Source organism: Salvelinus alpinus, chromosome 11, assembly GCF_045679555.1.
Source record: "Salvelinus alpinus chromosome 11, SLU_Salpinus.1, whole genome shotgun sequence".
In the NCBI taxonomy this organism is placed as follows: domain Eukaryota; kingdom Metazoa; phylum Chordata; class Actinopteri; order Salmoniformes; family Salmonidae; genus Salvelinus; species Salvelinus alpinus.
Window position 1 is genome coordinate 64807052 of NC_092096.1, and position 14203 is coordinate 64821254.

The window sequence follows — 14203 nt, forward strand, 5'->3', positions numbered from 1 at the left end:
AAGCTGTCTTCATCAAGGTAACATAGTCTAATAACCAAGCTGTCTTCATCAAGGTAACATAGTCTAATAACAAGCTGTCTTCATCAAGGTAACATAGTCTAATAACCAAGCTGTCTTCATCAAGGTAACATAGTCTAATAACCAAGCTGTCTTCATCAAGGTAACATAGTCTAATAACAAGCTGTCTTCATCAAGGTAACATAGTCTAATAACCAAGCTGTATTCATCAGGGTAACATAGTCTAATAACCAAGCTGTCTTCATCAGGGTAACATAGTCTAATACCCAAGCTGTCTTCATCAGGGTAACATAGTCTAATAACCAAGCTGTCTTCATCAGGGTAACATAGTCTAATAACAAGCTGTCTTCATCAGGGTAACATAGTCTAATAACCAAGCTGTCTTCATCAGGGTAACATAGTCTAATACCCAAGCTGTCTTCATCAGGGTAACATAGTCTAATAACCAAGCTGTCTTCATCAGGGTAACATAGTCTAATAACCAAGCTGTCTTCATCAAGGTAACATAGTCTAATAACCAAGCTGTCTTCATCAAGGTAACATAGTCTAATAACCAAGCTGTCTTCATCAAGGTAACATAGTCTAATAACCAAGCTGTCTTCATCAGGGTAACATAGTCTAATAACCAAGCTGTCTTCATCAGGGTAACATAGTCTAATAACCAAGATGTCTTCATCAAGGTAACATAGTCTAATAACAAGCTGTCTTCATCAGGGTAACATAGTCTAATAACCAAGCTGTCTTCATCAAGGTAACATAGTCTAATAACCAAGCTGTCTTCATCAGGGTAACATAGTCTAATAACCAAGCTGTCTTCATCAAGGTAACATAGTCTAATAACCAAGCTGTCTTCATCAGGGTAACATAGTCTAATAACAAGCTGTCTTCATCAGGGTAACATAGTCTAATAACCAAGCTGTCTTCATCAAGGTAACATAGTCTAATAACAAGCTGTCTTCATCAAGGTAACATAGTCTAATAACCAAGCTGTCTTCATCAGGGTAACATAGTCTAATAACCAAGCTGTCTTCATCAAGGTAACATAGTCTAATAACCAAGCTGTCTTCATCAAGGTAACATAGTCTAATAACCAAGCTGTTTTCATCAGGGTAACATAGTCTAATAACCAAGCTGTCTTCATCAGGGTAACATAGTCTAATAACCAAGCTGTCTTCATCAAGGTAACATAGTCTAATAACCAAGCTGTCTTCATCAGGGTAACATAGTCTAATAACCAAGCTGTCTTCATCAGGGTAACATAGTCTAATAACCAAGCTGTCTTCATCAAGGTAACATAGTCTAATAACCAAGCTGTCTTCATCAAGGTAACATAGTCTAATAACCAAGCTGTCTTCATCAAGGTAACATAGTCTAATAACCAAGCTGTTTTCATCAGGGTAACATAGTCTAATAACCAAGCTGTCTTCATCAAGGTAACATAGTCTAATAACCAAGCTGTCTTCATCAGGGTAACATAGTCTAATAACCAAGCTGTCTTCATCAGGGTAACATAGTCTAATAACCAAGCTGTCTTCATCAAGGTAACATAGTCTAATAACCAAGCTGTCTTCATCAGGGTAACATAGTCTAATAACCAAGCTGTCTTCATCAGGGTAACATAGTCTAATAACAAGCTGTCTTCATCAAGGTAACATAGTCTAATAACCAAGCTGTCTTCATCAGGGTAACATAGTCTAATAACCAAGCTGTCTTCATCAAGGTAACATAGTCTAATAACCAAGCTGTCTTCATCAGGGTAACATAGTCTAATAACCAAGCTGTCTTCATCAGGGTAACATAGTCTAATAACCAAGCTGTCTTCATCAAGGTAACATAGTCTAATAACCAAGCTGTCTTCATCAGGGTAACATAGTCTAATAACCAAGATGTCTTCATCAAGGTAACATAGTCTAATAACCAAGCTGTCTTCATCAAGGTAACATAGTCTAATAACCAAGCTGTCTTCATCAAGGTAACATAGTCTAATAACCAAGCTGTCTTCATCAGGGTAACATAGTCTAATAACCAAGCTGTCTTCATCAGGGTAACATAGTCTAATAACCAAGCTGTCTTCATCAGGGTAACATAGTCTAATAACCAAGCTGTCTTCATCAGGGTAACATAGTCTAATAACCAAGCTGTCTTCATCAGGGTAACATAGTCTAATAACCAAGCTGTCTTCATCAAGGTAACATAGTCTAATAACCAAGCTGTCTTCATCAGGGTAACATAGTCTAATAACCAAGCTGTCTTCATCAGGGTAACATAGTCTAATAACAAGCTGTCTTCATCAGGGTAACATAGTCTAATAACCAAGCTGTCTTCATCAAGGTAACATAGTCTAATAACCAAGCTGTCTTCATCAGGGTAACATAGTCTAATAACCAAGCTGTCTTCATCAGGGTAACATAGTCTAATAACCAAGCTGTCTTCATCAAGGTAACATAGTCTAATAACAAGCTGTCTTCATCAAGGTAACATAGTCTAATAACCAAGCTGTCTTCATCAGGGTAACATAGTCTAATAACCAAGCTGTCTTCATCAAGGTAACATAGTCTAATAACCAAGCTGTCTTCATCAGGGTAACATAGTCTAATAACCAAGCTGTCTTCATCAGGGTAACATAGTCTAATAACCAAGATGTCTTCATCAGGGTAACATAGTCTAATAACCAAGCTGTCTTCATCAGGGTAACATAGTCTAATAACCAAGCTGTCTTCATCAAGGTAACATAGTCTAATAACCAAGCTGTCTTCATCAGGGTAACATAGTCTAATAACAAGCTGTCTTCATCAGGGTAACATAGTCTAATAACCAAGCTGTCTTCATCAGGGTAACATAGTCTAATAACCAAGCTGTCTTCATCAAGGTAACATAGTCTAATAACCAAGCTGTCTTCATCAGGGTAACATAGTCTAATAACAAGCTGTCTTCATCAGGGTAACATAGTCTAATAACCAAGCTGTCTTCATCAGGGTAACATAGTCTAATAACCAAGCTGTCTTCATCAAGGTAACATAGTCTAATAACCAAGCTGTCTTCATCAGGGTAACATAGTCTAATAACAAGCTGTCTTCATCAAGGTAACATAGTCTAATAACCAAGCTGTCTTCATCAGGGCAACATAGTCTAATAACCAAGCTGTCTTCATCAAGGTAACATAGTCTAATAACAAGCTGTCTTCATCAAGGTAACATAGTCTAATAACCAAGCTGTCTTCATCAAGGTAACATAGTCTAATAACCAAGCTGTCTTCATCAAGGTAACATAGTCTAATAACCAAGCTGTCTTCATCAAGGTAACATAGTCTAATAACCAAGCTGTCTTCATCAAGGTAACATAGTCTAATAACCAAGCTGTCTTCATCAGGGTAACATAGTCTAATAACAAGCTGTCTTCATCAAGGTAACATAGTCTAATAACCAAGCTGTCTTCATCAGGGTAACATAGTCTAATAACCAAGCTGTTTTCATCAGGGTAACATAGTCTAATAACCAAGCTGTCTTCATCAGGGTAACATAGTCTAATAACCAAGCTGTCTTCATCAGGGTAACATAGTCTAATAACCAAGCTGTCTTCATCAAGGTAACATAGTCTAATAACCAAGCTGTCTTCATCAGGGTAACATAGTCTAATAACCAAGCTGTCTTCATCAGGGTAACATAGTCTAATAACCAAGCTGTTTTCATCAAGGTAACATAGTCTAATAACCAAGCTGTTTTCATCAGGGTAACATAGTCTAATAACAAGCTGTCTTCATCAAGGTAACATAGTCTAATAACCAAGCTGTCTTCATCAAGGTAACATAGTCTAATAACCAAGCTGTCTTCATCAGTGTAACATAGTCTAATAACCAAGCTGTTTTCATCAGGGTAACATAGTCTAATAACCAAGCTGTCTTCATCAGGGTAACATAGTCTAATAACCAAGCTGTCTTCATCAGGGTAACATAGTCTAATAACAAGCTGTCTTCATCAAGGTAACATAGTCTAATAACCAAGCTGTTTTCATCAGGGTAACATAGTCTAATAACCAAGCTGTCTTCATCAGGGTAACATAGTCTAATAACAAGCTGTCTTCATCAAGGTAACATAGTCTAATAACCAAGCTGTCTTCATCAAGGTAACATAGTCTAATAACCAAGCTGTCTTCATCAAGGTAACATAGTCTAATAACCAAGCTGTCTTCATCAGTGTAACATAGTCTAATAACCAAGCTGTTTTCATCAGGGTAACATAGTCTAATAACCAAGCTGTCTTCATCAGGGTAACATAGTCTAATAACCAAGCTGTCTTCATCAGGGTAACATAGTCTAATAACAAGCTGTCTTCATCAGGGTAACATAGTCTAATAACCAAGATGTCTTCATCAAGGTAACATAGTCTAATAACCAAGCTGTCTTCATCAGGGTAACATAGTCTAATAACCAAGCTGTCTTCATCAGGGTAACATAGTCTAATAACCAAGCTGTCTTCATCAAGGTAACATAGTCTAATAACCAAGCTGTCTTCATCAGGGTAACATAGTCTAATAACCAAGCTGTCTTCATCAAGGTAACATAGTCTAATAACCAAGCTGTCTTCATCAAGGTAACATAGTCTAATAACCAAGCTGTCTTCATCAGGGTAACATAGTCTAATAACCAAGCTGTCTTCATCAAGGTAACATAGTCTAATAACCAAGCTGTCTTCATCAAGGTAACATAGTCTAATAACCAAGCTGTCTTATTCAAGGTAACATAGTCTAATAACCAAGCTGTCTTCATCAGGGTAACATAGTCTAATAACCAAGCTGTCTTCATCAGGGTAACATAGTCTAATAACCAAGCTGTCTTCATCAGGGTAACATAGTCTAATAACCAAGCTGTCTTCATCAGGGTAACATAGTCTAATAACCAAGCTGTCTTCATCAGGGTAACATAGTCTAATAACCAAGCTGTCTTCATCAAGGTAACATAGTCTAATAACCAAGCTGTATTCATCAAGGTAACATAGTCTAATAACAAGCTGTCTTCATCAGGGTAACATAGTCTAATAACCAAGCTGTCTTCATCAAGGTAACATAGTCTAATAACCAAGCTGTCTTCATCAGGGTAACATAGTCTAATAACCAAGCTGTCTTCATCAGGGTAACATAGTCTAATAACCAAGCTGTCTTCATCAGGGTAACATAGTCTAATAACCAAGCTGTCTTCATCAGGGTAACATAGTCTAATAACCAAGCTGTCTTCATCAGGGTAACATAGTCTAATAACCAAGCTGTCTTCACCAGGGTAACATAGTCTAATAACCAAGCTGTTTTCATCAGGGTAACATAGTCTAATAACCAAGCTGTCTTCATCAGGGTAACATAGTCTAATAACCAAGCTGTCTTCACCAGGGTAACATAGTCTAATAACCAAGCTGTTTTCATCAGGGTAACATAGTCTAATAACCAAGCTGTCTTCACCAGGGTAACATAGTCTAATAACCAAGCTGTCTTCATCAGGGTAACATAGTCTAATAACCAAGCTGTTTTCATCAGGGTAACATAGTCTAATAACCAAGCTGTCTTCATCAAGGTAACATAGTCTAATAACCAAGCTGTCTTCATCAGGGTAACATAGTCTAATAACCAAGCTGTCTTCATCAAGGTAACATAGTCTAATAACCAAGCTGTTTTCATCAGGGTAACATAGTCTAATAACCAAGCTGTCTTCATCAGGGTAACATAGTCTAATAACCAAGCTGTCTTCATCAAGGTAACATAGTCTAATAACAAGCTGTCTTCATCAGGGTAACATAGTCTAATAACCAAGCTGTCTTCATCAAGGTAACATAGTCTAATAACCAAGCTGTCTTCATCAGGGTAACATAGTCTAATAACCAAGCTGTATTCATCAGGGTAACATAGTCTAATAACCAAGCTGTCTTCATCAAGGTAACATAGTCTAATAACCAAGCTGTTTTCATCAGGGTAACATAGTCTAATAACCAAGCTGTCTTCATCAGGGTAACATAGTCTAATAACCAAGCTGTCTTCATCAAGGTAACATAGTCTAATAACCAAGCTGTTTTCATCAGGGTAACACAGTCTAATAACCAAGCTGTCTTCATCAAGGTAACATAGTCTAATAACCAAGCTGTCTTCATCAGGGTAACATAGTCTAATAACCAAGCTGTCTTCATCAGGGTAACATAGTCTAATAACCAAGCTGTCTTCATCAGGGTAACATAGTCTAATAACCAAACTGTCTTCATCAGGGTAACATAGTCTAATAACCAAGCTGTCTTCATCAGGGTAACATAGTCTAATAACCAAGCTGTCTTCATCAAGGTAACATAGTCTAATAACCAAGCTGTCTTCATCAAGGTAACATAGTCTAATAACCAAGCTGTCTTCATCAGGGTAACATAGTCTAATAACAAGCTGTCTTCATCAGGGTAACATAGTCTAATAACCAAGCTGTCTTCATCAGGGTAACATAGTCTAATAACCAAGCTGTCTTCATCAGGGTAACATAGTCTAATAACCAAGCTGTCTTCATCAGGGTAACATAGTCTAATAACCAAGCTGTCTTCATCAGGGTAACATAGTCTAATAACCAAGCTGTCTTCATCAGGGTAACATAGTCTAATAACCAAGCTGTCTTCATCAGGGTAACATAGTCTAATAACCAAGCTGTCTTCATCAAGGTAACATAGTCTAATAACCAAGCTGTCTTCATCAGGGTAACATAGTCTAATAACCAAGCTGTCTTCATCAAGGTAACATAGTCTAATAACCAAGCTGTCTTCATCAGGGTAACATAGTCTAATAACCAAGCTGTCTTCATCAGGGTAACATAGTCTAATAACCAAGCTGTCTTCATCAGGGTAACATAGTCTAATAACCAAGCTGTCTTCATCAGGGTAACATAGTCTAATAACCAAGCTGTCTTCATCAGGGTAACACAGCCGTAGCCTACTCGTATCTTGCTTATGGTGTAGATAACGATACCTGTATGCTATGGATGGGGAACTATGTAGCCGACCTGTGTACGTACCCTAAAACATTTGGTATAAATATTACTTCAGAACAGTGGTTTTAATTGTTCTAGCTCCCTCCCTTCCTTCCTCACTCCCTCTCATGACTGAGCATGTAACAGGGTTAATATAACTGATTAGGACAGCTGCAGCTCAGTACTTGAGAACGACACTCAAATAGGAACCTCTTTAAATGGTGGTTTACATCTGAGGCGTGACAGAATCAACACTGTATGAGTAGGCTTACGACATTAGGGTGTTACAGAGATATCAAAGCTTGGGCACAGTGGGTTCAGATCAGTGCAATGTTGAAGGGCACTCTTAGCCTTTCAGCTATGTGTCAGCCTATAGACTGTGTGTTACTAATACATGAGACCATTACTCAGCAATTTCACTTCAGTGGCAAATTGTGCAGCCATGACATTCTGAAGTGTGTATGTCAGTTGAATGTAAGGTAGAGGCTATAACAGTTTGTATGAAGTCAGTTATAACAGTGTATAACAGTGTGGCGCCGGCTAGGACAAAGGCCAAGGTCAGAAGAGGAACGGAGGATGAGAGAAGAGGAGAAGTGATGCTCGCCTTGGCGTGGGTAATAAAAGGAACCAGACACAGACAGCATGACGCAGACACCATGACGCAGACACCATGACGCAGACAGAATGACGCAGACACCATGACGCAGACAGAATGACGCAGACACCATGACGCAGACACCATGACGCAGACACCATGACGCAGACACCATGACGCAGACACCATGAAGCAGACACCATGACGCCGACAGCATGACGCAAACAGCATGACGCAGACACCATGACGCAGACACCATGACGCAGACAGCATGACGCAGACATCATGACGCAGACACCATGACGCAGACTGCATGACGCAGACTGCATGACGCAGACTGCATGACGCAGACTGCATGACGCAGACTGCATGACGCAGACTGCATGACGCAGACTGCATGACGCAGACTGCATGACGCAGACTGCATGACGCAGACTGCATGACGCAGCATAAAATCAAAGCACAGACCTTGAGATGGTATTGGTGTGTGTGTGGGGGGGGGGGGGGGGGGGACACACACCTACTTTTGATTACTGTTTACGAGAGAGAGAGAGAGAGAGAGAGAGAGAGAGAGAGTGAGGAAGGGAGGGTGAGAAAAACCCAATGCAAAGAGAAAGACTATTTATTGAATATCAGATGCCTGGCTGGGCACACACCTACTCTACTTTTGATTACTGAGAGAGAGAGAGAGAGAGAGAGAGACAGATAGAGATAGAGAGAGAGAGAGAGAGGGAGAGAGAGAAAGGGAGAGAGAGAGAGAGAGAGGGGAGAGAGACAGATAGAGATAGACAGAGAGAGAGAGAGAGAGATAGACAGAGAGAGAGAGGGGGAGAGAGAGATGGAGAGAGAGGGGGAGAGAGAGGGAGAGAGAGAAAGGGAGAGAGAGAGAGGGGGAGAGAGGGAGAGAGAGAGGGGGAGAGAGGGAGAGAGAGAGAGAGAGAGAGGAGAGAGACAGATAGAGATAGACAGAGAGAGAGAGAGAGAGAGAGAGAGAGAGATAGTCAGAGAGACAGAGAGAGAGAGGAGAGAGAGAGAGATAGACAGAGAGAGAGAGGGGGAGAGAGAGACAGAGAGAGAGAGGGGGAGAGAGAAAGGGAGAGAGAGAGAGAGAGGGGAGAGAGGGAGAGAGATAGAGAGAGAGGGGGAGAGAGGGAGAGAGAGAGAGAGAGAAAGGGGAGAGAGGGAGAGAGATAGAGAGAGAGGGGGAGAGAGGGAGAGAGAGAGAGAGGGGGGGAGAGAGAGAGAGAGGGAGAGAGAGAAAGGGAGAGAGAGAGGGGAGAGAGGGAGAGAGATAGAGAGAGAGGGGGAGAGAGGGAGAGAGATAGAGAGAGAAAGGGGAGAGAGGGAGAGAGATAGAGAGAGAGGGGGAGAGAGGGAGAGAGAGAGAGAGAGGCCTATGTTTGTGCTAACTGTTTGTGTATACCTGAACAACAAAACCCAGAATAAACATTCAGAATAACCTTTGCGTGGCATATGACAGGCAGGTTTAACACCTAAAGAATATGACTGCGTAACTGTTTTAAGTGCACATCATTAAGTACTACTTGTAACAATGGAGAATATTTTTAATTTACTTCCATTGTCCTTCAAGAATGTGAATCTCCCCTCTACTTCAGTTGGCTCCTAACTCATGCACCTTAGTTGGAGGCGCTGCTTTTCATCTCCTCTGATGAAAGAACAGGACAGATGAAAGCAAAACCTCAGTGAGAGTCCAACATAATGCTTTCCCTTATGCTGCATTTTCAGATCCATACCTGCAGAAGGAGAGGATGTTAAGAAGAGGACATTTAACACTTTAGAGATGCACTTTGGGAAGGTGGTCAAAGTGACCAATAGGGAGGAGGGATGCAGGCTTGTCTGTTCCTCACACATGACTGACGGACAGACAGCAGGGTTTGTTTACAGGAGGAATGAAGGGTGTCACTGTGACTGCTAGAGCTAGCTAACCATTACATCACAACCAGCCTGGATACACTGCCTTTGTGTGTGTGTGTGTGTGTGTGTGTGTGTGTGTGTGTGTGTGTGTGTGTGTGTGTGTGTGTGTGTGTGTGTGTGTGTGTGTGTGTGTGTGTGTGTGTGTGTGTGTGTGTGTGTGTGTGTGTGTGTGTGTGTGTGTGTGTGTGTGTGTGTGTCAGCGCTGCGTAGGTGACGCCTATCCATCCCAAACAGAATAGCTTTCAAAGCAGAGCGTCATCCCATCGTGATCTTACTGAGTGTCCACACCAACTGTCCATTTAAAGTATGTCCATATAGCTGCCCCTGCGTGGCAGACACTGCTGGGAAGATGCTTTTCTATTTGCTGAGACAGTTTGGAGTCCCAATGTGTCACTACATAATATCAGAGAAGAAGGACGTGGGCAGAAGGTGTCAAGACATCTGTTACAGAATCCCACTGTGCATAATGCTGCTATAACACATACACACCAATGCATGTGTATGTATACGGTCAAGTACACACATAACAAAATAGCTGATTATTTTCCAATTTGAGACAGATTGGCCGTCTGTCATTGGTTCCATGCCCGAAAGGCCAGCCAAGCAGGCGTCTTGTGTCAGTCAGACAGGTGCCCAAGAAGACCGTTCTGTCCGACTGGGACTTTATGGAGTGTTGTTGCAGCATGTCATTCTGGCACATGATCAGTCATACACGGAGATGTTGTTGTTTGTTTCTGTTATTAGAACATTGGGCTAATGTCAATTTCATTGGGATTACGTAATACAAAAAAAGGCACTGTTTGTATTTCAGTATATGACAATTATGTAATCATATCAAATTATGGAATTAACTATATTTATTTAAAAGTAGTCCTACGAGATTCTGTACGTCTTATTGGGCAGAATACCGCACAAGCAGATCTTATCTGTACAAATACAAGTCAATGAACCAACCCTCAACTGCCTTTCAACTTGACGCACACTGCGCTGAAGGCTACAGTCTACTGCCCATCGAGAAGCGTCTTTGTCCCATTACCGACTCATGCTCTCTACAAAGTAAACATACGTTTTGAAGCAGAAAACGAAACGACATTACCTTTTTCCTCCGGCATTTTTGCTCTATCAGTGTCCCTTCTCAACTGTAATATATATATATATCCGTTACAAATAAGGAGCAGTATTTATTATCCTAATATTCAACGTCTTTCTGTTGTTCTGCGGTGTTGTATATCCTCCAAATGTATCCTTTTCCGAAGAGTGTGGTTTGAAAGAGCGCAAAAGCTGCGGGAGCGAGCGCTCTTTCCGGTATCTTTGGAATGAGCGGCAGCAGGTCATATGATTCCCGAAAGCCTCTCTCGGGTAGCTTACAAGCAGCTCAGGCTGAGTTATAGTTAAGGGATTGCAGCTTTCTAATATAAATAGAATCTTCTGGCCCTAAAAGATGACACCACCTCTCAGAAATCTCTCACAGGGCGTTTACCGCACCAGACCACTGCACAGCGGCGCGCATAATGGATACACCTTCTCGTACGTACGCACAGGTTCCTTCCAGATGAGAACACGCCAAAAACGAAGCTTTGCAAAAACAGAAAAACAACATAAAAACCTGTCGTAAATGAATAAAATGTGTAATATCCTTGATAAAAAACTGACGCATTATACTTCCTTTTGAGCAAATGCACACTATGTGAGAGGAAAACACGTTGCAAAATGAATGTTATGAGAGCACTAGCTAGTACTTTTCCCCTCTCTTAGTGTTGTCAATAATTAAAGAGCCTGCAGTAGCAGTACACTGGATACTCAAGTAAAAGGCATCTGAATGCCGGGAAATGAGAATAAAGGGGTCCGGAGTGGAGAGGGACAGTTAGCATCATTATCTCTGGTTATGTAATCAGAGCCTCCTATTATAGCAGCATTACTGTATCATACAGCGAATCCCAGTACAATCATTTAGCATAATTTTTCTGACATAATTTATCCTGTTCATTCCATTTGGGACAAGATAGTTCCTGGAAACCTGTATCGTCGGATGTATTGGCGTATCCATACTGTATAAACCAAATCACTGCACAAAGACACATTGAGAGAAGCCCAGTACAGGACACCACTTCACAGTGACAGCCATTAGCATGTAAATATACGTCGCAGTTTGAAACTCAAGCGACTTTGAGGCAGAGTAGAGCACAGACCTATTTTATCAGCTACATGTGTCTATCTGGGTGGCCTGTGGTTACGGGAATAGCTCGCATTTTATCATCAGCGCTCCATTCTGAAGGTCACACATGAAAAGAAGTTGGCAGTAATGAAAGTCTGGAATATGAATAATGATAATGACAGACGGAGGAGACATTTATGAGACGCCAAACTTCATCCGGGCTATTTAATTAAAATACCTCAGTTGATTTAAAAGGACAACGTTATCGCTCGCTCTCTGCCTGCCTGTCTACCGGTCTGTCTGTCTGAAATAGTCCCCCCCCCCCCAGGACTGGACTGTGACAAGATGAAAAGGACAGTGCACCTTAACAGCCAATGTATTATTCACGCTCTGTCTTGGTATAACGTTCAACCCTCAAACTTCGCACATTCCTTTCCACTGACATCTACCAACATCCTGGTGAACAATTTCAAAGTGAAACGCTTCCAAGCCTGTTATTTGGGGAATGCGAATCTGAGCCGCCTTGTTAAAGTGTTGCAGAGTTCCTTTAATAAACTTCTATCACTGTACTGCAATATAGTGGTCAGCCTTTCGAGAGAGAGACAGAGAGAGAGAGAGAGAAAGAGAGAGAGAGAGACAGAGACAGACAGAGAGAGACAGAGAGAGAGAGAGAGAGACAGAGAGAGACAGAGAGAGACAGAGAGAGACAGAGAGAGACAGAGAGAGATAGAGAGAGAGAGAGAGAGAGAGAGAGAGAGAGACAGAGACAGAGACAGAGACAGAGACAGAGAGAGGGAGAGAGACAGAGAGAGAGAGACAGAGAGAGAGAGAGAGAGAGAGAGAGAGAGAGAGAGAGAGAGAGAGAGAGAGAGAGAGAGAGAGAGACGAGAGAGAGAGAGAGAGAGAGACGAGAGAGAGAGAGAGAGAGAGAGACAGAGACAGAGACAGAGACAGAGACAGAGAGAGGGAGAGAGACAGAGAGAGAGAGACAGAGAGAGAGAGAGAGAGAGAGAGAGAGAGAGAGAGAGAGAGAGAGAGAGACAGAGAGAGAGAGAGAGAGAGAGAGAGAGAGACGAGAGAGAGAGAGAGAGAGACGAGAGAGAGAGAGAGAGAGACGAGAGAGAGAGTGTCAGAAAATAGGAAAAAGTGGGTGGTCCAAGAGCAAGGCTAACAAATGAATTACATAATTCATCACACATTAAAGTGTATCTGTATCGAGGTCATATGTAGGTCATCTTAAGGTTTGCTTGTGATGCTTTTGTATTCAGAGCTCCAGGAAGCTATTCATCAAACTGAAGAGGACCACATGATCCAGGAGAGTCATAGTCATCTAATCGCCATCTGCTATCTGCAATTCGGCAATAATCAAACTACATCACAATGCTATGGTCAGATGGGAACAGCAACAGCGAGTACATAACACTGCCTTGCAGTGGCATAACATGGAGCACATTTGGTTGTCGTCCTGTAGACCACATTGAAGCAATAATGTTGGCAATGCTGCATGACATATCAAACCTATGATACTGAGATGAGAGGTGATAACAGAGGGTTATTATACATCCAACTCATGTGTGGGGACAGTAGGGCAAGCATACCCACACACACCCACACACACCCACACACACACACACCCACACACACACACACACACACACACACACACACACACACACACACACACACACACGTGTTCACCTAAAGCTATTGATGCTCTTTTTGATGGTTTAAATCTCATTGAGACCAAGGCCTCTTCTTCAAGGGAGCCCTGCACGTACATAAATAAATCATACACATTTACAACATTTATAAATACAACGCAATAAAAACATACAATGTTAACAAGCATTTGAAGAAAAGCAATCGCATCCCTCAACATAGAGGTCCTTCATCAACAACCTGAACTGTCCTAGAGGTAACAGAGCATCAACGTGCAGAGAACTCTGCAGATCAGTCTATCATTCTACTGGATCAGACCCTTCTAGCAGGCCTCTACAGTACGACGATGGCTACTCCCACAACCCTACCCATGGCGTCTCAATAGGCTGGAGTCCAGTCATTCACACACTGATGATCATAACATGTTCTGACTCTGGGACCTTAAAGGGCCAGGTTCTCACATTCCAGTACTGTAGTACAGAAAAGCATTGAATCATTTAAGTTATATATTTATCTTATTGATTATTTCTGTAGGTGAAATAACTAACGAGCTAATTAATGATCTTCTATACAGCACTAATAATCTCACAAGAATCTCTCTCTCTCCCTCTGTCATTGTGGTGCTGAGATGGCTCTATGATGGAGAGGAGGGGATCCCAGTGTTGGTCCGGAGAGTGGAGACGATGTAAACCTTTCATTCTAGTCTTCTGTGTGACTCAGCAGACACCACTGGGTCTTCATTGCAAATGAACCAGCAATGAAAAAGTATTCTCTCTGTCTGACGCCACACTATGGTTCAGCAACACTATGTTAGGGTTACTTAACCTTTAACCTCTAGACAAGTCAGTTAAGAACAAATTAT

General features: G+C 41.5%; 1 protein-coding gene across 1 annotated transcript in view; it reads right to left on the bottom strand.

Annotated features, from left to right (window-relative positions):
* LOC139534667 (actin-binding LIM protein 2-like) overlaps positions 1–11292 on the bottom strand; it is a 93313-nt gene extending 82021 nt beyond the window's left edge. The window contains exon 1 of the mRNA XM_071333985.1: positions 10624–11292. Coding sequence (XP_071190086.1) covers positions 10624–10639 — 16 coding nt within the window. The 5' untranslated portion in view covers positions 10640–11292. The remainder of the gene's footprint in view (positions 1–10623) is intronic.
* Positions 11293–14203: the final 2911 nt, after the last annotated feature.